A 23693-nucleotide genomic window follows, 5' to 3' on the forward strand; every position below is an offset into this window, starting at 1 on the left:
ACACCAAGCATGTTGCCCTCTCAACAAATGGATTGTTTTTATACCTTCAGAACACAAGTACACTTACACATCAACTATACAACTACTTTATCATCTCTCTTGCCTGAAGTGAAATAAAGTACAATCAAATATTTAAAAAAGTCCTTTTTATTTTACTTTTATTCACTTTTGTATGTGTTATACTGTTATATGTCCTTTTATGCTGTGGATGCTGTTTATTGTGAGTGATTGTTAGAGTTTGTAGAGGCAAGACACTAAAGTGTTTTCTTTTCTCTCTTTCTCTCTCTCTCACTCACACACACACACACACACACACACACATACATACATCTTAAGACTTCCACTCTGGCAATATCAGTCTTCTAGACCATCTGGCCAGTGAAGCCTCTGGAGGTCTGTTTGAGCCCAGTGGCTACTTGCTCAACCCAAGCTCAACAGCGCCATCTACAGGTGTGTGTTTATTTCCTCTTACCCTTTCGCTCTCTTGCATTGGTCTAATTCAAATGGACTTTTCAGCCATGAACAGTATTACTTAACTATAACTGCATCTAACCATGAAAAGGAAGCCTTTGTGAGTATGTTGAAGAGTCAGGGGTTTAACACACATGTGCGCACACACACTTACAAACTGTAAATATGTGCATAAATATATGCATATACATTACCTGTGTCTCAGTAGGCTTCAGTGGGCAGGAGCACCAAGCCTCAGGCAGCCATGTTTTCCCCCCTCTCCAGAGGAGAGTGACCCCCCAGATGTGCCTGTAAGAGGACTATCCAGCCAGCGGGGAATTGAGAGGACAGACACTCATCGTCCGCCTGTCTGTCTCACAAGTACATTGTTACTTTCTTTTCTCTCTCTCTGTCAGAGCCAATGTTTACATTCTAAGTAGGTATTATACAGTAGGTTCATGCTGTTTTTGCACTGTTATAAGGACACCCATACATGCTCTTTTGAAAAGGCAACATAATTGTAGCATCAACTATAGTCATCATTTTAAATAGAACAATGTGCCTCAATGTAATGGTTTCTCAAAAGAGAATCTGCATTTTTATTCCTGGAAAAAAATGTTTTTAATAAATACTTTATTTACACATACACCAGTTGTTCATTCATTTGTTTCCATATGTTTTTATTGGTTAAACTGTAATAACTACTCCAAGGGTGTGCTAAATTATGAAAACCTACGTAAACCTTTCATTAGCATCAGTTTCTCTGTGAACCAAACAGGGACAAGTACCCCTGGCTGCAGCATGCAGATCAGGACTAGGCTCAATGTGGAGCGGAGCTATCTGGACTATATGCTGACTGGTGCTGAGTAATTTGCCCAGCCTCCTTGTGATCAGAATATTGAGATTCAGGAAGATGATCCAGTGCAAGATGAGTAACATGTAGGTTGCTCACACACACAATACACTCCCTCTCACACCTGAGAACTTTAATCATCATCCAGTCTGAACACATGGAAACGGTTATGTGGTTGCCTTGCAATATTGCTCAAAAGGTTGTCCCATGTATAACCTAAAGGAATACAATGAAAAATACGGCACCATTTAGAGCTTACACAATACCCAGTTAGTTAAAAACCAACTAAAAGGGTCATGATCCTTCCTCTTCCCCTTGGGGATCAATAAAGTATCTATCTATCTATCTATCTAAACAGCATTACATAGTACAATATCAAGCAATCTGGGCATGTATTGACAAGTATCTCAGGGACTTGTCTCCACTTCACAAGTTCAGGGACTTTGAGTGCATCTCTGATACAGTATTTAGGCTATGAGATGTAACAGGCATAGTATAGTTGATCTGTCGACTGTAGGTTTATGGCATGTCTCATAGGCAGAGAAAAGCTGTTTCTCTCAAACACTGTACACAGTTTTTCTCAGTCGTTTTGGTGCATTTCTCAGATTAGAATTTAATTTCCTGAAACTGCTTGGTCAAACTCTATCATCGTATGTCTTTTGCACACAATAAAAGCAATTTCTCCCAATCTTGAACAACAGCAAACGCTTTACTACATCCATGCAACTGATTATGTATGAATGTCTGATGTTTTTTACATTTTCAATTGCTACTGTCATGTTGGTCAAAAGGTTCTAGTCTCATGCTGAATAGTCCTACCCTATAAAACAAACTGGCCTTATTTCGCTTGAGTCATTACATGCAAAAGTGATGAACTGGTTGTCATAAGGGTTGTTTCCTACTGTATGTTTTTCTGTAAATTTGTTTTTTAACAAACAGTGCGAGAGGTCTACACTGCAGACAGGCCATTTTAGGACCTGGATTCTTCTATGGTAGCCTGACCCCGCCCACCTAGAACTTCTTTCAGGGAGATCTAGTTTGGAACACCATAGTTCATAACCGTTTCCCTCAGACAAGAAAAATGTCAGGCCAATCAGCAATGAGAGGGGAAGACGAAACTGAAACTTATTGAGATAATTGAGGAAGCAGCAACACCTGCAAACATCAAAAATGCAGTTGGAAAAATGCAGAAATGTATTTACAGCAAAGGTAGACCCACATACTATTTTTCCTGACGGTTGATGCTGTTTATTGTCAGTTTGTAAAGTTTAGGTGAAGTAGGAAGCAACGTGAGGAATCTCTGACCAATGTGATTGGTAGGGCTGATTTCAAAGTTAGTGCACATCACGATGCAAGTGTTGCAAATGTTTCCCAATCGAGAGTGACCAGACTATTCACTTCATGAATGAATGTGGATTTTTCCAGGCCACTTCTATGAGTTGACTGGGATTCAGTTTCAATCTAATGAATTCAGTTTCAGCATATACTATTCAAATTCGGTTTCTCAATACAATTGCTCAAATTTAAATGCATATACAACATATTCAAATTCGGTTTGAGGTGACACAAGTTTTACGCTATACAAAGACCACAGCCATCCGATCTTGTTTTTCAACCCTGTCCCTTGTTTTCAAAGATTTCTCTGGATTCTCTGAATATTTTAATGATATTATGAACTGTAGATGATGATGAGGTCCACAAATTCTTCACAATTTCATGTTAAAAAGCATTATTCTTATATTGTTTCATTATTTGTCCACACAGGTTTACGCAGAGTGATGAATACCTCAGCAACTTTATTTCTGAGAGACTCTGCGTCTCTGGGATGCTCTTTTTATACCCAGTCATGGTGCCAGTAATCTATTAGGTGCCAGTAACCTATTAGTGAAATATTCCTCCTTTTGTGGTCTTTATCATTACACCAAAAAATGAGCTTATTGTGATTTGAGTTATATCTATTTCCTAACCTAAATGTAGGTTTACGATTTGCAGATGATCACATTCGGCCTTTTATTTACATTTTGCTCAGCGTCCCAACTTTTTGGAATTGGGGTTGTACATAATGTGCATTAGGCTACACAAAAGCTACATAGAAATAACACAACCACCTATTCTGAAAAATTATAATTTATTTTAGATTTAGATAGATTATTCTGACAAGTGATGTTATATGATAAAAATCTCCTGACCTGCAGCCTTTCCTCTTATCAACCAAGAGAGGGCACATTTTTTAGATACGCCCAGTGTAGACTGGGTAAAGTCAACATCAAAATAGCCACAATCTGAATTTATTTTCAGGTTTCAGATGACAGCATGCAAGTTCAGATACAGCAAATAATATGGTGTCAATTGTAACATTATATTACCCTACTGACCAATTAGTACTGTGGTGTTATATTGACTTGTGTTACATAGCTATGGTTGATGTTAAAGGAGACAGTGAAGAGACTCAGACATGTGAAGAAGCACTTACAGATTACAGAATGTTTTCATGCTTTTCTGTCTTGGTACTCAGTGTTCATTGACCCAGGTGGACACTTTTCACTTCTTTTACTTCACCAACAGAGGGTGCAATACATCCATGTTTTGCTAAGCCTTTCATGAACCGTACATGTTCAACATTCACTCTGAGTGCATTTACAGTAAGTACAGAAATATTCCAAGCATTGGGTCTTGTAAACTGCACCTGGGTTTTAACAAACCATTTCAGTTTATCCTGAGTACAGCCATCACACACTTAGAACTGGACAGTGTTGTAGCAGGACGTTTAGTTGTCTTCATGTAGGAACAGATTTCATCTCTGGTTTCTGAGGGGGGGGGGACATAGCACATAGCAAATTTCAGATTATGATGTAGTGTCTTAAATGCCTTATCCAGTTACCCTATGCTTTTTAAATGTTACCAACTTACCTCGACAAGATGTTGTTAATGACCTTTTTTACCCAGGGAGCACTGGGGTCCAAGCAGATCTCTTTCCCACTATCCTTTAAGGTGGCACTGTCAGAAGAAAGAAAAGAGAAGAGAAAATGTCATCACCTCAAAAGACTTCATTTATGACCAAATTTAACAACAAACTGTGAAAAGACCAGCTAGGGTTGAGAATAGAAAAGCATGACTGACAGACTGACGCTCAGCACTTACATGACTTCAGTGTCTTTGCAGTGAGGGCTTGGGGAAAACATCTTCACCCTCGCAATCAGTTTCCCAATGCGCCGGCTCTCTGTGCCGATGCAGTGGCAACGAGGCTCCACTCCTGCCCCTTGCAGGCTCATACCTGATGTAGAGTTTATAAAGGGTGAGTTTCGCATACACCCTCCTCTAGGAAAATAATACATTCATATTTACAGAACTTGCACAGCTGAACACACAATACACAGTTGAATGGAGATGAATGTCTGTGAGATGCATGCAGATATGCTTCCAGTAGGCTATGTGATGCTGCTGCGGCATAGGTAACTCACCATCTGTGATGACCAAGCAGGCCACAAGCAAGGTCAAACAGCCGCTGAGTATTTTACTGCCCATTCTGGTCTTATAGTTAATCTCTAGGTTAGTCACTAGGTCAAGAATCCACAACGTGCTTGCTCAGAATTTCAACAGATTGTTTAATATTTAACTACAGATCCAGGAACTCCTTGCAAGAACGCTGTGCTCGAGTGTGTGAATGTCATGTCATGGGGAAAAACAATCTCTCTTTTTATACAATGACAGTGGAAGTGAGTCATGAGGTTTCGTAATCTGGGACTCTCACAGTCTGGCCAAACCTCTTTAACAGAAAAATGCTCAAATAGATGACACAAATGCAAAAAGACAGCTGGTAAATAAACTTTGCAACAAGACCATGACCAGGGTTACTTTGCCTCCCATTTGTAGAGACTGCATTGTGCACAAGCACCTGAATGCACATACTGAATGTGAGGAGATAATGGATTATAATCAAAGGCTTAAGCAGTGAACTGTCTTCTAAACTCCTAAACTAAGAATAGACAATAGTTGCCAAATCCATGTACAGTCAAACAACTGACATTAATAGGTACTGAATATATCCTTGGGAGTCAACCAGGTCGTGATACAATACACATTTAGTGAATCTCATCATGCCATCATGAAGACAAGTGTGATGGAGAAGTGAAAATCTGACATTTCCCCATCAGCTGATGTAAGCCACTGTCCTTGTTATTCCCCCTGCACAGAGGGTCAGTAATATTGATGTCATTCTGTATTGGAATATCCACAACTTTGGTTGGAGGTCATGCGTTGAGGATCTGATTAGATCATCGGTCAGTTGACGTATGGTCATACATTATATAGACATAGACACACACATACAATGACTGAGTAGCCCAAACCCCAAACCCTCTGCTAAAGTTGACTAAAAGCCAACCTTGAAGGGAACCAAATTTATTATGACAAAAAGAAAAATGTCATTAAGAAATAAATATTTCTGAATAAATATATAAATAACAAAACGTATTGACACTCCTGCTTGTAATACCTTCTTAAGCCACCCTTTGCCAAAAAACAGCTCGTAATATTCTCATACACTCCATAAAGTTAGAGAAGCAAGGATTTAGCAAGGATTTAGGACCATTCATTTTGAGAGTAATAGTTGCATGTCAAATCAGTTTACAAAATCTCCACGTTTCATTTTCCATTAGTCTTATTACACTTTCTAACTTGAGAAGAGACAAGTTTTAAATGGGAAAATTACCGGAATTCTTAGTCACTTGATGCTAGCAGGCGAGATGGTCTAATCCGATTCAATGATCTATGCAAGGCTGGAGCTAAAAGTGGTATCGCCAGACTCAGAGAACGGCTGGGTGAACTGGAGAAAGGTAAAAATCAATTGTTTAACTCAAGGGGAGGTGGAAAATGAGTGTAATTCCCCAAATGGTGGAATATCCCTTTAAGTAAAGTTGGGTGTCATCGGCATTATGAAAATGAAATTGTTTTTGATGGTTTGTCCAAGTGGGAGTATATAGAGGTTGAATGGTGACCCCAAGATCGACCCCTGGGGAACACCACAAGTCAAGGACATTGGCGTTGAGGTACAGTTGCTACGGATCCCGGGAGAGGTCACTTTAAGTGATATTTTTTCTGGTCGTGATAATTTGTGAGCAAGTTTTCCTTTAATTGAGCCTTCGAATTAATAAACGTGAGCACGTTTTCCTTTAATTGAGCCCTTGAATTAATAAAACGTGACCCCGTTGTAGGCTTAAATTGAGCTCTCGAAATATGTATGCATGCAGTTAATTAAAGCCTTTTTAGTTTTCACCATTAGGTGGTCAGGATGGTTAGCGGACTTCTACTCTTTATAGCAGGGTCACCTGCGGTGTCAACTGCCAGCTATGGAGACCCATAATGGAGAAATGTAACTAGGCCTACTAGGCTACATACTACTCGGGTTCTGTTGTAATGACCGGTTTCCACTACCTCCTGGATTGTTGACTAAAACCTACGTTTTTTAATTTCTTAAAATCTCGAATGTACTATAATGTGCTCATGTTTACATGTGTCAAGAAGACAATATTGAGTGCACGTTTTACAAATTGTGGCCACGTTTAAGTAGATTGTGCACACAATGTTCTATAACCATGTTCACTAAATTGTGCTCTCGTTTTAATAAATTGTGCCCTCGTTTTAGTAAATTGTGCACTCGTTTTAGTAAATAGTGCACTCGTTTTAATAAATTGTGCCCTCGTTTTACTATGCTTAAAATGAGAGCTCAATTTAGTAAAATGAGCGCACACTATTTTTTTTTTATTTTTTTTTGGGGGGGGGGCCTTTTTTATGCCTTTAATGCGACAGGATAGTGGAGAGTGACAGGAAGTGGGTGGGAGTCGGCGTGGGATCCGGAAAGGACCACGGGGCGGGAATCGAACCCGGGTCGCCAGCGTACGGTGCAGGTGCTCCAGCCAGTTGCGCCATGGCTGGGGCCATGAGTGCACACTATAGTAAAACGAGAGCACAATATAGTAAATTGTGCACACGATTTAGTAAACCGAGCGTACGATTTAGTAAAACGAGTGCACAATATAGTAAATTGTGCGCACAATAGAGTAAAACGAGAGCACAATTTAGTAAAACGAGTGCACAATGTAGTAAAACGAGCGCACATTCTCTCAATATGCAAAACATTTTGCGATGACACCTCTAGGGCTCTGTAAGTTGCTGATTGTTCCTTTCTTGTCGATATGATTTGACCCAATTGGTGACTATACCCAGAGTGTAGTGGTAAGAGCAAGAGGTGGGTAAACTATGAATTCTGTGATTACAGTAAGGTGGACTGTGCCATGCTGTATCAGATCTTTAAAAAGGCATTCAGAACATGTTTGATGATGGTGGAGGTTATTGTCCAGTGTTTATAACAATACCAATGGTAGCCTATTAAGAATTCCTAGAGTCTTAATGAGTGTACATATTTTGAATGTAGATAATACAGTGTGATTTTTTTAATGGTAAAAGTTGCAATTGGTGAATAAACTCTTTTGAGAGGTGGATAAACTCTAATAAGAGGTATACACTCTATTTCTGAAATTTCAGAGGTTGATAAACTGCGTTTACTTGCGTTTAGCCTCCACTACATGCCTGACTATACCTGAAAGTCTAGTGCTCTAATCTGTGTAATAATATGTTGTGATCAACTGTGTCGAAGGCTGCTCTAGGTCCAATAGATAGATAGATAGATACTTTATTGATCCCCAGGGGAAATTCAAGGTCTCAGTAGCATACAGACAACACACACACATTCACTAACAGCAGAAAAAGTAATTAAAAGTATATAATATAAAAACACAACTAAGCAATAAGGACAGTAGAAGATAAAGAATATACTAAATATACTAAAATGCAAATTATACTAACTAACACTTAATCTAAATCAATTCTAAAAACAGTATCCACATAGTGGTGATTAATCAATCAAGAGGCGCTTGCAATGACTGAGGCAGGGACTGAGTCTGTGATTCTCTGTGCATAGTAAGGTAAGGTAAGGTGCTCTGTGTGAGTGAGTATCATGGTGATAGTGCAATGGTGATAGTGCAAATGAGTAAGTGCAACAGTGCAAGAATAAAGTCTATATATCTATATATATAACTATTTTAAGAAAAGGTATAAGTGTGGCCACAGTTCGGCTGTTGCATATGTTCGGGTTATGCATATGTGCTAATATAGCACGCAAACAGTGAGGCAAAAAGACAGTGGTAAAAAGTGGCTAGTGGACTATATCTCTCTATCTCTCCTCTTCCCTTAATTCAGTGTTTCTCAAACTTTTTTTCTGGGGACCCACTTTTTAAAAATGACAGACTATCGCGACCCAACTCGTGACAAACTAGATTAGTCGTTCTCAAACTTTTTCTTTCATTCCCCACTTTGATCAAGGGGGCATTCTCGAGCCCCACCTGTCCCTCATCGCTCTAAGAAAGTGGTAGGTCAAGCTTAAAATTGTCAAATTTATTGAAATAATGACAAGTTCTAAATATATCCTCTTCAACAGAGTTAAAATCAGCTGGTGCTGCAGATAGAATAATAAATAAATACATAACACACATATTTCTGTTTTCCAGCAACATATTAGGAAGCATAGGCCATTTTACAGCATTGTACTATATATCCAATGAAATACCAACATGCTGCATTAAATGGATCCATAATCCAGTCATACTGAGCACTGCTGGTTGGGAAATATTTTTGAAATAAACTTTGCATGGATGTGATGTAGGCCTACTGTTTAATACATGGGATCACAAGAGTGCCTCCCAAATCAGACGTTTCAGCGATTTCGCTCAGAAATCTCAAAGGCATAATACTGTCGCGATCGAGGCGCCTGTCCCATACTCAAGTTTTTTTGGTGAATGCAGTAATCTTATTTGCTAGGTGAGGTAGGTGCTTGTCTTTGCCTTGTAACTGGACATTTAACTTAAATGTATTGCTAAGACAGGGGCGGACTGGGACCAAAAATCGGCCCTGGCAAATTTGGCCCAAGCGGCCCTCAAATCGGTCGGGCACACCTAATTAAATACAAAATATTTGCATTACCCTCCTTAACTATGCATATATGTTCAACTGTCATGGAGCACTGAAAGTGATGTAGGCCTCATTGGCTATCACTCTGACTGATCAGAGGTAGCCATGGAGCACATGATCTCCATATTCAAGTAGGCTAACTAACAAGCAATTATCAAAGAAGAGTTTCTGCTTGAATTCAAAATTATTCAATAGGCTACAATTCACAGCAGCACCAAACATTACTGAAGCCTATGTGTAAAGAGTTAAATTACCCAGATTGTCTTTTTATGACATTTATGTCATTTATACCAGTTATCACTGTAGGACAACTGAAACAACACGAAATAAACAGGGCTGTTGCTGGACATATTTTATTCCTGTAGGCTATACTACATTGCTGGTACATTTTGGAACATTATAGCTACATTAACTAATTATCTTTAATGTCTTCCAGTAGCCTGTCGTATAGGTTACTGTATATTAGTTGGCTTGTGCATGAATATGACTTGATGTTTTCTAGCCTACATTTCCGTCAGTCTATAGTCTTTTAGCCCATCTTTACCATGATAACCCTTCCAAGATCTCAAGAAGACGCTCTACTTTGAGAGACCAACCACCACTCATGCCATCGATGTTGAATTTTGGGCGTCTGACAGAAACTGATCAATCTGACCAACAATTAACATCGATTTGACACTCTTTTGCTGTCCGGGTTTGCAAATCATTCATTTAGAACATTTAAGTTGCGCTAGGCTATTTGTTATTATAATCACAGCACGGCCTACGTTATCATTAGGCTACCTTGTCGCAATTAATAAGTCATCATAATCATCATCGTCAGCATGGCACGTCACACATAGCCTACCTGCTCCACCACTGAGTTCTTATCATGTAGCCTCAACTAGGCTCCACCAGAGACTTTCTAATGTGGAGACACAGCACTCAAAAAATACTCCATAGAAATGCATGGGGCTAGTTTGTCACGCCAATATGGCCGTTGTCTACACATATCCCACCCCTTCCTCGGCAAAACGTCGACATGTGAATACATTGAGCCAATCATGTGGTGTGATGTGAATACATTGAGCCAATCATATGGTGTGTTGTGAAGACATCGTGCCAATCATGTGTTGTGATCTCGCCGCTGGAGCAAGATTGGTGTCGTGAAGCCTTGCGCACGTGCAGTTCGACCCAAAGACTGTGCCCGATGAGTGCCCATAAAACGTTGGTATATGGCCGCCGAGTGGAGGGACTTGCCTAAAAGGACTTTGGCTCCACCACCTGCTCACTGTCCCTTGCTCTGTAGCCTATGCTTGCTTACATCCTCGTTCAAACTCAACGAACTTCAACATGTTGCTGACATATGCTAGCCTACTTGCAATATTGTATTTTTGAAGCTTCTACATTGGTGTTACTTTTGCACTATTGTCACTACGCACCCACCGCAATTTCGTGTAGGCAACTTCAATTAACTTTTGATGCGCTCACAAAATCCTGGCTCTGAGCCAAAATGCGAGGGGTGGGCCTGATGTGAGCTGTTATAGGATTAGTCGAGTGTCAATATGGAAATGTAACCAATGGGCTGCTGGTTGTCCTTCCTTTGGGCCGATCCTTGGCCAAAATGATTAAATTATATATAGCCTATTCTATCGGCCCAAAAGGTGCGTCGGCCCACCGGGAAAATGCCCGGTATGCCAGATGGCCAGTCCGCCCATGCGCTAAGATATATCAAATATATCGCTAAGATAGGCCAGCTTCGTCAAGAAATGTTCATTAGTGAACGTGCTTGCAGATTCAAACATGCGCTCTTCCTCCAAGAAGAGGCGACTCGGAGCTCAAACACGCGCGACAGCACTTAACCTCGGGAAAGCCACCTTGCCTCGCTGTGAAACAGTACAGCCTTTTGGTCAGCTACCATCTCTTCGCAAAGTGCGGAGAATAGACGCGCTTTTAAGGGCCGGGTTTTGATGAAATTCACCACTCTCACAACAACGTTCAAAATCTCATGTAGGTCGGGACTAACTAAGCTGCCTTGACACGAGCGCTTCCCTGTGAATAACACAGTGCGTCCATTGCGCATCGGGTGCTACCTGGGCCCAGATAAAAAAATAAATTAAAAAACCTGTTTTTCACGTCAGTTCGCGCCCCACCTGGCATGTCTCCGCGACCCACAGTTTGAGAAACGCTGCCTTAAGTGAAGCATTGAACAGTTCAATGGCCCTGGGGACAAATGACTTCCTCAGTCTGTCTGTTGTGCAAGGCAGTGAGCGAAGTCTCCAGCTGATCAGCCTCTTCTGCTTAACAGAACAGGCACAAATCAGCACAAACCTAACACAAACGATTGAGACCATTTTGGAAAGATTTGGACATTGATGGGGGGGCTGGATGACGTCACACGTGTAACAAAAAAGCGGAATATCTTAAAAAACATAGTAGCAGAAATGTTACTTTTAACGGCACAAATGAGCACAAACATAGCACAAACGATTGACACTATTTTGGGGAAATTTGAACAAGTAGGGGGGGCTGAGTGACGTCACTGGCCAGAAAATGTAAAGTTTAATTACTTAAAACCCTTAACAGCACAAACGATAATTTTTACGGCACAAACGTAGCACAAACGAATAGCAGTGTTTTTAATCATTTTTGAATAACATGGGGGGCCAGCTTCACGCAGGCTTTTTTGGGGGACTTGGTGACCCAAAGATAATACCTTTTTCTATAACTCTCCAACAGTGGTTCTTTTTTTTGCCTCTCCTACCATCCTCCATACTATGGGGGCAAGATAATCATGGGTCTTTGTCCAAGCATGTTTGTCCTATTTCCAGTTGATTAGAACCTTATAATTATTGTTTAACTGTAAATATGTGCATTTTCAACCAAGTAGGCTACCTAGTTTGTATAGCCATTCCCTGACTTACAAATGTACACACACTTTCTTTTTATTTAAATGTATTTAGTGTATAAGTATAAGTATATATACACTTTTGATCTTGTGAGGGAAATTTGGTCTCTGCATTTATCCCAATCCGTGAATTAGTGAAACACACTCAGCACACAGTGAACACACAGTGAGGTAAAGCACACACTAATCCCGGCGCAGTGAGCTGCCTGCTACAACAGTGGCGCTCGGGGAGCCTTGCTCAAAGGCACTTCAGCCGTTCCTACTGGTCGGAATTCGAACCGGCAACCCTTATCTTATCTTGTATTCCCTTATCTTTCCTATGTTGAAAATTGACTAGGGGGCTAAGCCTCATGTGTCACTTTATTTTCATACCTTAGTGAAAAAGAAAGTCATGAACTACTTCTGAAAGTTCACAAACACTCTACTTAAAGAAGTTGAATATAAAAATATTCCAAAATACCATTACAATGATAATTGTGATGATAATGGTAAAAACTACAGTTTTTATGACTTTAGCCAAAAAAGATCTAAGATGGCCACAGATACTATAATGACAGCGACATATAGAATAATATTGTGGATCACTTTCAAAACGTGTAGTGAACAATAGAAACCCTTACAGCCAACAAGAATTCCTTGAACGAACAAGGTATAAGTTCATCATTTTAGAAAAGCAATACGTCCCAAGACGCCATAGGTTCCAATGAACACTAAAAGGGGATATCAGGCATGATGTGAAATGCAGTGCCTAAAACGTGAGTTGAGTTGCTTCCTCAGCAAATACTGTTGCTGTTGGTACTTTTATTAATTACAGACATTTTGGTGATTTCTGATGGAATGTGGGCATGACAATATGGTCCATCAACCACACAGCCAGTCATGTCAGCCTGATGTTTTTTTTTGGCTCTCACCATTGACTTTAAGGCAGAGCTGCCTGGAAGGCGCTAGGGTTAGGCAAGGGTTAGGGTTAGGTAAGGCAGCGCTACCTTGAAGTTGACAGTGGGGGCAAAGAAAACCATCAAGCAGGCATAACTGGCTCTATAGTCACCTAGAATCTAAGGATCTAAGACCATTGCATGGTATAAAAGACTGGACATAAACACACATATCTACACACACACACACACACACACACACACACACTCCCTGAAGATGACATCTTGCAAAACATTTAAACACATAAATGTATATACTGCATAGTTGATCCTCTAGAGTATAGAGCAATGAAATGCTGTTTTGACAATCCAAATCTTAATGTCGTCACTGAACATTCTGATGGTGTAAATTGTCACTGTCACGTGCACGTGCAAAAACACATGAACAACTATGTGTAATGTGATGTGTCATGTAGCATAACGTAACATAATAATGTTGCAGACAATGGTTGCAGACAATTTTGACATGTAGCATCACTGTAAAATTCCATGTTCTTTGGAAACATGCTCTATAGCTTTCTGTGCATGTCCAGGCTGATATCAACTACAGGTAAATGTGTAATATACATATTCTAAATGATTGGCATTTCCATTTAACCACTCCAGATGAAACCTCCATCTTACTGGTAATATTGCATCTTTATCGAGGGTAATAAGCTAAAAGCAATGAACTTGAAACCTGAAACTGACATTCATATGACACTTCTCAGGTCAATCCTGCATCCATGAAAATGTTTCAAAATCAGATCTGTTTAAAAACATACATTCACACTCACACACACACACACACACACACACACACACACACATTCAAGGAAGTATGCTCAACTGCCTGAACTCCTAGCCTAGAAAGACATACCAGACATGTCACTACAGAAGCTACAGACTGTTTCACCATGCAACACCTCCTATTGTCCACGCATCGTGGGAATTTAAATGTCCCGGCAACTGAGATGAGATTAACAAGATAGCAGGCCTGAGTCAACAAGTGCATGCAGGTTTCACCTGTTCTTCTTAGTGTAGGGGTGGGAATGACAATAATCATAAACATAACCACCCTTTTCCTTGCTTCTACCACAGAGGGAAAGCCCATGTCTCTGGTAGGAAGAGACTCCAATCAAATGTTGCACATGCACATGTCCATATTTACAGATAGAGAAATAGATAGGTACTCTACCGTTTTTAAATTGTCCTAAAATTGTTGAGAGAATTGCTTTAAAACTTATCTGTTACCATGTTGTTAGTCGCTTTGGTTAAAAATGTGTCAGCCAAATGTAATGTAATGTAATGTAATGTAGATAGATAGATATACAGACAGATGAACTTTATTCGATACTTTGCAAGACAACAAACAAAGATCTGCTTCTCATGCACATTCTAACAAAGATATCAAGGATAACACAGTAAAACTAAAAAGCTTATTTCCATTGTGGTCCTCAATGGGTTGGGTTGAAGGGGGAGGGGATCGAGCAGATCACTGTCTCCATTTCAAAGTGTTCAGTAAATAAACAGGATATTGGATGGACCTTCACCTTTACTTGTGAATAATGGCATGCAGAAGGGTGTGTATTTCCTGGTGGCTGTTCCCATGCTATTGAGGTGTTTTGCAAGAAATATAAAATGCTTCCTTTAGAGGAGTTAGAAGAAAACTTTTGTGGAGATGGAAGACACACAGAGACGCACCCATTACTCTCCCTCATTCACATCATAGTTAATTGAAAGCATGCCATTCAAAAGTGAAATGGCATTTAGCCATTATGCTGCCCACCACTGGAAACTCCTCTCCATGGAGATAGATCTGCTCAGCTGTTTTAAAAAGAGACTTAAAACTGCACTATTTTATACTGCCTTTGATTAATCAGCTGATTTTTTATTAGGCCATGTGGATTGTTGTATAGTCATATGTTTATTTATTCATTTTAATTCATTTTTTTCTTCTTTTATATTCTTTTATTTTACATGGGCCATTTCCATTTTATTTGTTTTTTCATGCTGAATATTTAGTAAAAAAAACATTCTATTTGAATACTTGTCTGATTGTGAATTTATTAAAATATGGTCATGTAGCCTGTACTTGAAAGTAGCCATGATACAGCGGGGAAAATAAGTATTGAACACGTCAACATTTTTTTCAGTAAGTATACTTCCAATGAGGCTATTTGCATGAAATTTTCACCAGACATTAGTATTAACTCAGATAATCCACCCATATAAAAAAATCCAAACATTAAAGTCCGTAGGTAGAGTTATGTGTAATAAAGTGGAATGACACAGGAAAAAAGTATTGAACACGGCTGCTGAAATTTCTTAGATACTTTGGGGAAAATCCTTTATTCGTAATGACAGCTTCAAGGCATTTCCTGTATGACAAAACTAATCAGTCAGTATTCTGGTGTGATTTTGGCCCATTCTTTTAAACTGATAGTCCTTTAATATGGAAGATTCCAGGGGTTCCTCTTGTGAATCCTGATCTTTAGTCAACTTCCAAAACTGTTCAATTGGATTAAAGTCAGGGCCTTGATTTCCTTTCTCTGAAACCAATTGAGAGTTTTCTTTGCTGAATGGTTTGGATCATTGTCCTGCTGGAAGGTCTAGCCATGTCTCATCCTCATTGTCCTGGTGGATGGCAAGATTCTCCCGGAACAAAATGATTCTATTCATCATTCCTTTAACTGTATGAAGTCTGCCAGTACCATGAGATGAAAAACAGCCCACACCATGATGCCACCACCTCCAAACCTCACTGGTGGTAGGGTATTTTTAGGGTGATGCACAGTGCCATTTCTCCTCCAAATATGGTGTGTAGTATGACATCCGAAAGAGATCAATTTTGCTCTCGCCTGACCAGAATACATTCTCTCAGTATTTCATAGGATTGTCCAAATGTTGTGTAGCAAACTTTCAACGAGCTTTGACATGTTTTTCTTCAGCAATAGAGTCATGCGGGATGAGCGTGCATAGAGGCCATGGCGGTGGAGTACATTACCTATGATTTTCTCTGTAACAATTGTACCAAGTCTTTCTGGAGCTTTCTCTGAGTGGTCCTTGGCTCTTGGGCTACTCTTCTGACTTCCTGGTCAGAAATCTTGCAAGGAGATCCTGTGCATGGCCAGTTGATGATGCAGTAATGTTCCTTCCACTTGCAGATAATGGCTCCAATACTGCTTACTGGATGCTTCTGAAGTTTTGATGTGCATCTGTAACCAGTTCCATTGATATGTTTTGCAACAATAAGGTTGCAAAGGTCTTGGGAGAGCTCTTTGCTTTTACCCATCATGAAATGTTTCTTGTGTGACACCTTGGTAACAAAAAAACTTTTTATAGCCCACCAGTATGTACTAACCCAGATTATATCAATTTACACAGATAGGAGAGATTATTTCTCTAACTACTTATAGATTCCAGTTTGTTCTTGGCCATTCCTTGCCTTTATGTACTGCTTTTTCTTAGCGTGTTCAATACTTTTTCCCAGTGCCATTCCACTTTTTTAGTCATAACTCTACTTTTAGACATTAATGTTTGGATGTGTGGATTACCTAAGTTAATTCTAATGTCCGGTGAAAATTTCATGTGAATATTGATGTGTTCAATACTTATTTTCCCCGCTGTAAATTAGGTTTCCCTGTTTTGTTTTTGTTTGTGAAGTTGGAGAGGGATGGTGGCAGTTTCAGATAAGCTTCTGGAAGTTCCACCGAAGAGATTATATACCTATAAGCCTTCTTAAGACTAAGTATGGGATGTCATCCTTTTGGTATGTACTTTCCCATGTTTAGAGCTTAGTTGACATCAGCAAGGTACCAGCTATCATTATATAGGGCATTAAGGCATGGAAAAGGTATCGGTCTGAGAAGGAAAAGAAGGCAGGGAAATCCTTATCAGGTTCTGTGTGTGTGTGTGTCTGTCTGTCTGTCTGTCAGTCAGAGCTACACCTTGGTCTCCATGCCAGTAAAATGAGCATGGCGTAATCATTATAACTCTGCAAATAATGCATCCACAGAAAGTCCTATTAAAATGGTGAAAGCGGAGGGTTTTCAGATGCATCACGGCCAATGTGCTAGACTTGTATACAGTACGATACTTTATGACAAAACATAAGATCACTGGTATTCTGAAGCTTGTGCTGTTGAAATCTGTGTAAGTGCTGAGCAATTACACACAAACAAATGAGTTGTCTGTCAGAGCAGATGGGGAATGTAAATTCAAGTGGAGGGAAAGGAAGTGACAGGTTCGGACTTGTACATGTTTCACAGTCAATCCATGGCTCACTGAAGAATATCTGGCATGAAATACATCCTGTATCATAATCCTCGATCTTAAGCGCCTCTGACGACAATGCTTGTGTCTGTAATACCAAACCACAGCTATGTAGCTGATGACACAAAGATTTAGCCTCCGGCTCTTTGCTCTATAATGACTTGATTTAATCTTGTTATTGCTATAATAAATTTGAATTTGAACTTTGCTTGAATTAAAACAATCTTGGCCCATGACATATGTGCAAATGTTACTCAAAGAAATGTAGTGTTTACATCTCTCTACCAAATGTTTAACTGATAAATGAAAGGAATAAAAATACATGAATTATATAAGATAAGAACAAAAAAAATATATATAGCCTACATCATGAAAAAGTTCCACACAAATGATAACAAATGATAATATTGCTAATATTTTGACTAATGGACAGCTAACGCTGAATAGAATAATTCTCTGCTGACTTGAAGGTGACGTCAGTCCAGACTTTCCCAGATTTCATTATTGCGAAATCCCGACTTGACTCACTTCCAAGGCTCAGCCTTAAAAGGAGCCTGCTCAGCGCCACATTCAAAACTCAAGGCCATAGACAAAGAGGGAGAAGACATACTCCGCTACCAGCTTTACCAGCACAAAAGATTACAACTGCAACAACTTCCACTGTAACCTATCAGTGTTATTTTAGCCTTGGAAAGAGCCTCCTAAAAGCCTTTGGAAAAATGAGTCGAATCTTCATTGTGATTTTTGCCACCTTCCTTGCCATCACCACCATGTCAGAGGGTGAGTTTACAACTACCTTGGATGACAAACTTGTGTTTACGGTGTTTATCCCACCTGCTAGCTGCTGTCTGCATTACATTGTAATGTAGTGTATAACTAATGTTGAGGTACTCATCTCCTGACTGCAGGCATGAGTTTGAGAGGCCTTGGCGTGGAGCCTCGATGCCGTTGCATCGAGACAGAGAGCCGACGAATTGGAAAACTGATCGAGAGCGTGGAGCTCTTTCCTCCCACCCCCCACTGTGAGGACACAGAAATTATGTGAGTTCTGCCTCTTTGGAATCCAGGGCCTTTGCCAGCATTGACTCTTTTGAGTGTTCATGCAAATAGGTCAGAGCAGTTTGAAGGGCAACAGAGTAATGGAGACGTACGCCTGTCCTGTAGAAAAAAACAATAGTTTCTCTTTTCTCTGATTGGTTGGCATCATCTCTAACTGTCTCGAATGTCTTCTACCACCTGCAGTGCAACACTAAAAGGCACTGCTCAGGAGATCTGCTTGGACACCAAGGCTCCTTGGGTTAAGAAAGTCATTGAAAAGATCCTTTCCAAGTAAGTAAAATGTTGAATGTTGGACCTTTTGATTAGATTGAGGCTAATTTTGTATTTACTATTATTGCATTGAATAGTTTGCATGAATTTTGTATCAATCTAATCAATATATTATTTTTTACAGCAGAAAACCATGAAACAAGGACCAGCGTTTTGACAATGACAACCTTTTCCAGCCAAGGCTGCTGAATCATGTCCATATCCAGCAGCACCACTTCAGCACCTCATATGGATCCAGCTTTCAGCTACTGAAATTTTTGGATGCAATGCAATCTATTTATATTATTTATTTATTAACTTATACTGCTTTTATTTATTGTTTAAGATAAAAACAATCCTGTGTTTTAGCAGGCTTTGGATCACACTTTTGTTATTTTATAGCAAATTAGCCCACATTTAGTACGAATTTTTGGTCATATATGAAATATTTATTTATCACTGTTCAATGGTCTTCCTCTAATAAATTCCACAATAATTATATAATACAGTATCGTGTTTTAATAAAAAATGTAAATAATGAAACTGGTAATGGCCTATGGAACCACTCTAAAGTTTCAGGTCGTGAGTCATAGAACATGCCCGGTTGAAAAAAAAAGTAACTAGCTCAGGAGCTTAAATGGTCAGGTGGGTTTCCTTGCTTGGAAGCCTGGTAGGAAGAGACTCCAGTCACATGTCCATATTATTTATTTATAGATAGATAGATAGATACACTGAAAAAAATGACATGCAAGAATTACTTAATTTTTTTTAGGTAACCATTTGCACTCAATTTAATTTAGCTACATCCAGCCATATAGATTTAGTTGAATTTGCTTAATATTTTCTTGCAATTAAAGCTAAACTAAATTGAGTAGTTACAACTAAATCAAGCCAAGCAAACTCCAATAAAATATTTTGAGTAAAAATTAGTATTAGGTAACCATTTGCACACAATTTAATTTAGCTACATCCAGCCATATAGATTTAGTTGAATTTGCTTAATATTTGTATTAAATAATTAAATAGTATTAACTTAAATCTCAAACAGAAATGGTATAACTGTCTTTATTAAAAAGAATGTTCAACACAGAAACACACATATGAACACACATTGGGACCCTTTGCTTTAAAAAATAATAATTTTCCCGCTCTCAAACCAAAGCAAAAGCAAAGGCAGTAGTGCCAAAGAGAGAGTGTGTGCACCAAAAGAGAGAAAGAAAGATTCAATAAATAGTTGTGAACCTTTGACCAAAGCCAAACACCTTACCAGTGAGTGAAGTAAATGTGCCGAGATAGAATGAGAGAAAGACAGTGAGAAAGAAAGAATGAGAGAAAGACAGTGAGAAAGAAAGAATGAGAGAAAGACAGTGAGAGAGAAAGACAGTGAGAAAGAAAGAATGAGAGAAAGACAGTGAGAAAGAAAGAATGAGAGAAAGTCAGTGAGAAAGAAAAGTTCACAACCATTTATTGAATCTTTCAAATCAAGTCAATCATGACTGTGTATGTGTGTGTAAAAGTGTGCCGAGAGAGAGAGGACGAACGATAGACAGAGAGAGAGAGAGAGACAGCAGGGAAGAGAAAGAAGAGGCCCACTTGCCCATCTAATGATTTGGTTCTTAAGATTGAGAACCTTGGGTAGGAGCTTATCACCATCCATCTGAATGACAACTTTTTGCATGAATTTGTAATAGAATTGAAGAGTTCAACATTGATTCAATGTGTATATGACCCCTAGCTTCACCAAAGTCCTTTTAGGCAAGTCCCTGCACTCGGCAGCCATAATGCAATGCTTTTTTGGCACTCATCGGGCATCCTATTTGGCAGAAATGCGCGTGCGCAAGGCTTCACGACACCAACCTTACTCCAGCACCGAGTTCACAACACATGATTGGCACAATGTCTGCACAACACACCATATGATTGGCTCAATGTATTCAGATGTCAACGTTTTGCCGAGGAAGGGGTGGGATATGTGTATACAACGGTGTTACAAACTTAACTAACCCCATGCATTTCTATGGAGGATTTTTTGAGTGCTGTGTCTCCTCATTAGAAAGTCTCTGGCTTCACTGCACAGCCTTGTGCAACAGACCAAGGTTTCTCCAAAATGATGCCTCCACAACGATGCCGATGTCCTCATGTTCCAAGGGGTGGTTTTCTCGACACCTCCTTGCCATGGATATCCTGTACAAAATTTAAAAAGCTGCTTTAGGTTGACGCTTGAGAAAAGGTATGAGCTGGGAGCTGGCTTAAAGGTTTTTGGCTTAAAAATTGGCATAAAAATAAATGTGACCATTGATGAGTTAACACCCTTTATTGCAATTTCAACATCCACTTGGTTAGTGTTACTTACCATGTACATGTACTCTAAATAATAACCACCTCTATTTATAAAGCACTTTTAATACGGAAGATTCAGTTCAGAGTGCTTTGCAACAGATAACAGGCATTTGGCAAGCATTTCTTTCCCCTGTATTGGTTGAAACACACCCCATAATCACATCCCAACGAAGAGCGCCAGACTTAAATTCTGACAGGAATTGAGTATAACGACATCAGGCTAATAAGTGAGTGTACCAGTTGGGGAAGGAACAATGTGAGCAACGGGAAAATGAGTGAGTGGGTAAATGTCTGACGACTCATGTAGTCGTATCAACCCTGAGGAGTCCAGTTATAGTTAGACACAAAATTATAATGACTCTATCTGTCGCTATGTTGTAATAAGGAACATAAGAGCAGTGTGTGAGTAGGGTGACTATAAGTGATGGCAGTTGCAAATAGCAGAAACAGATCCAATGTGATCATTGTATGTAATATGTAAGAGAAGTAAACAATAATAGTAATACAAACTTACACCTTGCAAAATCCTCAAATGTTTGGTCATTTTATGTCCTTTAAACCTTCTTCTGGAACTTATGACCTTCTTCTTCTGGAAAACGGCGGTCACTGGACATCCAAGGTTACACATCTTTGACCTGTAGCTTGCCTGAATACCCAAGCATCACAGGCATTTCCTGATCCAGTCATCAAGCAAGGACATTTCTCAATACCTGTAACTAAAGAGGATAGAAACACATTTATAATATAAATATAAGTATACATTTATGAAACATACTTATTTAATACATACACAAATGGTACTAGTTAATCAAACTATTTTGACACTTCATTTAATTGACATTTGACACATTATCTTACAATCTACCAACAATAGCTACACAGCCCTGCTTGTTGGTCTGACTGTACCCTTGGAGGGAAAACATTTCGAATTTCAACACCATGGAACAAATAAAATGTTCAACCAATATCTGCTTAACAGGTGCGTAGCATCAGCCTGTCCAGATCTTGCACTGCTGTTGAGTTTGAGAAATGCCGCCACCACCACCATGCATATTCAGCGCTGGCAATGACAAAGAAAGAAAAGTAGAAAATAGTGGTACTCCATTACTGACAGAATAAATAAACACGTTTCTAAACCTAGCGTAAATGTGGCTTTTGCCTAACATTGTCCTAGTTATGACCTGACCTAATCACTCACAAAACATGCGTCCTATTTCTTTCCTTTTTACATGTACCTTGGCCTGCATTCTGAGTCTCCAAACAAATGTATTTTGCAAACTCGGCATTGCTCAAGTTAAGTGTCAGTTGACTCCACAGGGGTACCGCGGTCTCGCTATCCGCCAAAAGATTCTTTGGACGCCGCTATTTATGGATTTCCGGCTCCCATTGACTTACATTGAACACATGTAAACAAAACGTCAATTATGTGCTCAAACTAACGCCGCTGACTTATGAAAACAACCATTCCACTTTGATACGAAACTACATAATTGTACAACATTTATACAACAAAAATCACAGAATTTGGATCAAGTAATGTGGAGAAATCTTATGCAAAGTGTCAACCCCTAACAATGTGCCCATTGCCCAAATTTATGGTCGACTAATGTCGAATGTCAGAGTAATGACATTGAAAAAGGTACCTTCATGATACACTTTAATTTATAAAGGTACGAAGTATAAAAAGAAAAACACAATTTATCAGATGGATTACCCAAATAATTTGTAACAAAGTGCAACATTTATTCGAGGGCACATCTATTCCCAGAACTATAATGGCTGTTAAATATTCCACAACCACTAGATGGCAGCATGACACAGCACATAAAGTACACATACGTGTCGCTGCGACCTGAAGGATGGCGTGGTTGAATATCCACTTCTCCTGCACTTCGGGTCCAAGAGCGGGTGAATTGTATGACCACCAGATGACGCCATTTCACTGCACCTCGGGCCTAATAGCTGCTGTAACTTCGTTTAAGTAATAAGCCTCGAGGAGCCGACGGTTACACTTGTTTTAGGGGCGTTGTTAGCCACGCTGCGCAAGACGGGTAGACTACAGAAGCCAATAGGCTACAGTCGCGTGTGTTTGTGGTGATTTATTCCATGTATTAACAAAATAATAATGTAACATTAAAGAAATAGCCTACATAGATAAAAAAATAATTACACCAAAAAAGTAAAGAAGCTTTATCATTGATATATAAGCTTACTGAAAATCTAGGCCTAGCCTACAATTGTGTTCCACAGACAATATGTCCTACAGATAATAACAACAGTAAGAACATAAGCTAACCAAGTCATGACGACACGGGGGCTTAAGTCTCATGTTGGCCTATGACTACGTAGCCTAGGCTACCAAGCACGTCTGGGTCTGCGACAGTGAAATAGCTCCAATATTAATTGTGGCGCCAATGAATATATGCTAACATGAATCTCATCAGTCACCTATAGATAAGGGTTAGGCTATAACATATATAGGCTATAATGTAAAAATAGGGTCATATCATATAATGTTGACTTATTAAGATGGGGGAGAGAGCTGAACATATTACACTGAACTAATTGTTCATTGTTGAAAATCAATCAAAAGTTTGTAGTTGATCCAGATGTCATTGGTCGCAAGGACTGTTAATGGGTG

At 39.4% G+C, this 23693-nt stretch overlaps 3 protein-coding genes across 6 annotated transcripts in view; 2 read left to right on the plus strand and 1 right to left on the minus strand.

The window, feature by feature from the left end:
- LOC121706431 (zinc finger protein GLIS1) overlaps window positions 1-1055 on the plus strand; it is a 32358-nt gene extending 31303 nt beyond the window's left edge. The window contains exons 9-10 of one of the 3 annotated variants that reach the window (XM_042088178.1): window positions 337-450; window positions 677-1055. In XM_042088178.1, coding sequence (XP_041944112.1) covers window positions 337-450; window positions 677-765 — 203 coding nt within the window. In that variant the 3' untranslated portion in view covers window positions 766-1055. Of the gene's footprint in view, window positions 1-336; window positions 451-676 lie in introns of those variants that run through there. The other 2 variants (XM_042088186.1, XM_042088191.1) reach the window with 2 other exon arrangements.
- Window positions 1056-3575: 2520 nt separating this feature from the next.
- Window positions 3576-4985, minus strand: LOC121706673 (permeability factor 2-like). Of its 2 annotated transcripts, none has more exons than XM_042088620.1 (4): window positions 4765-4985; window positions 4445-4577; window positions 4214-4300; window positions 3576-4110 (listed from the first exon to the last, which is right to left on the minus strand). In XM_042088620.1, the coding sequence occupies exons 1-4, from the start codon at window positions 4826-4828 to the stop codon at window positions 4098-4100; spliced, it is 297 nt and encodes a 98-aa protein (XP_041944554.1). In that variant the 5' UTR covers window positions 4829-4985; the 3' UTR covers window positions 3576-4097. The 2 variants fall into 2 exon arrangements, with proteins under 2 accessions (XP_041944554.1, XP_041944559.1); XM_042088625.1 differs by having other exon boundaries at window positions 4445-4621; window positions 4765-4853.
- Window positions 4986-17968: 12983 nt separating this feature from the next.
- Window positions 17969-19095, plus strand: cxcl8a (chemokine (C-X-C motif) ligand 8a). Its single transcript, XM_042088639.1, has 4 exons — window positions 17969-18184; window positions 18313-18445; window positions 18647-18733; window positions 18858-19095. The coding sequence occupies exons 1-4, from the start codon at window positions 18124-18126 to the stop codon at window positions 18868-18870; spliced, it is 294 nt and encodes a 97-aa protein (XP_041944573.1). The 5' UTR covers window positions 17969-18123; the 3' UTR covers window positions 18871-19095.
- The last annotated feature ends 4598 nt before the right edge of the window (window positions 19096-23693 follow it).

This window comes from Alosa sapidissima, chromosome 1 (genome assembly GCF_018492685.1).
Source record: "Alosa sapidissima isolate fAloSap1 chromosome 1, fAloSap1.pri, whole genome shotgun sequence".
NCBI lineage: Eukaryota > Metazoa > Chordata > Actinopteri > Clupeiformes > Clupeidae > Alosa > Alosa sapidissima.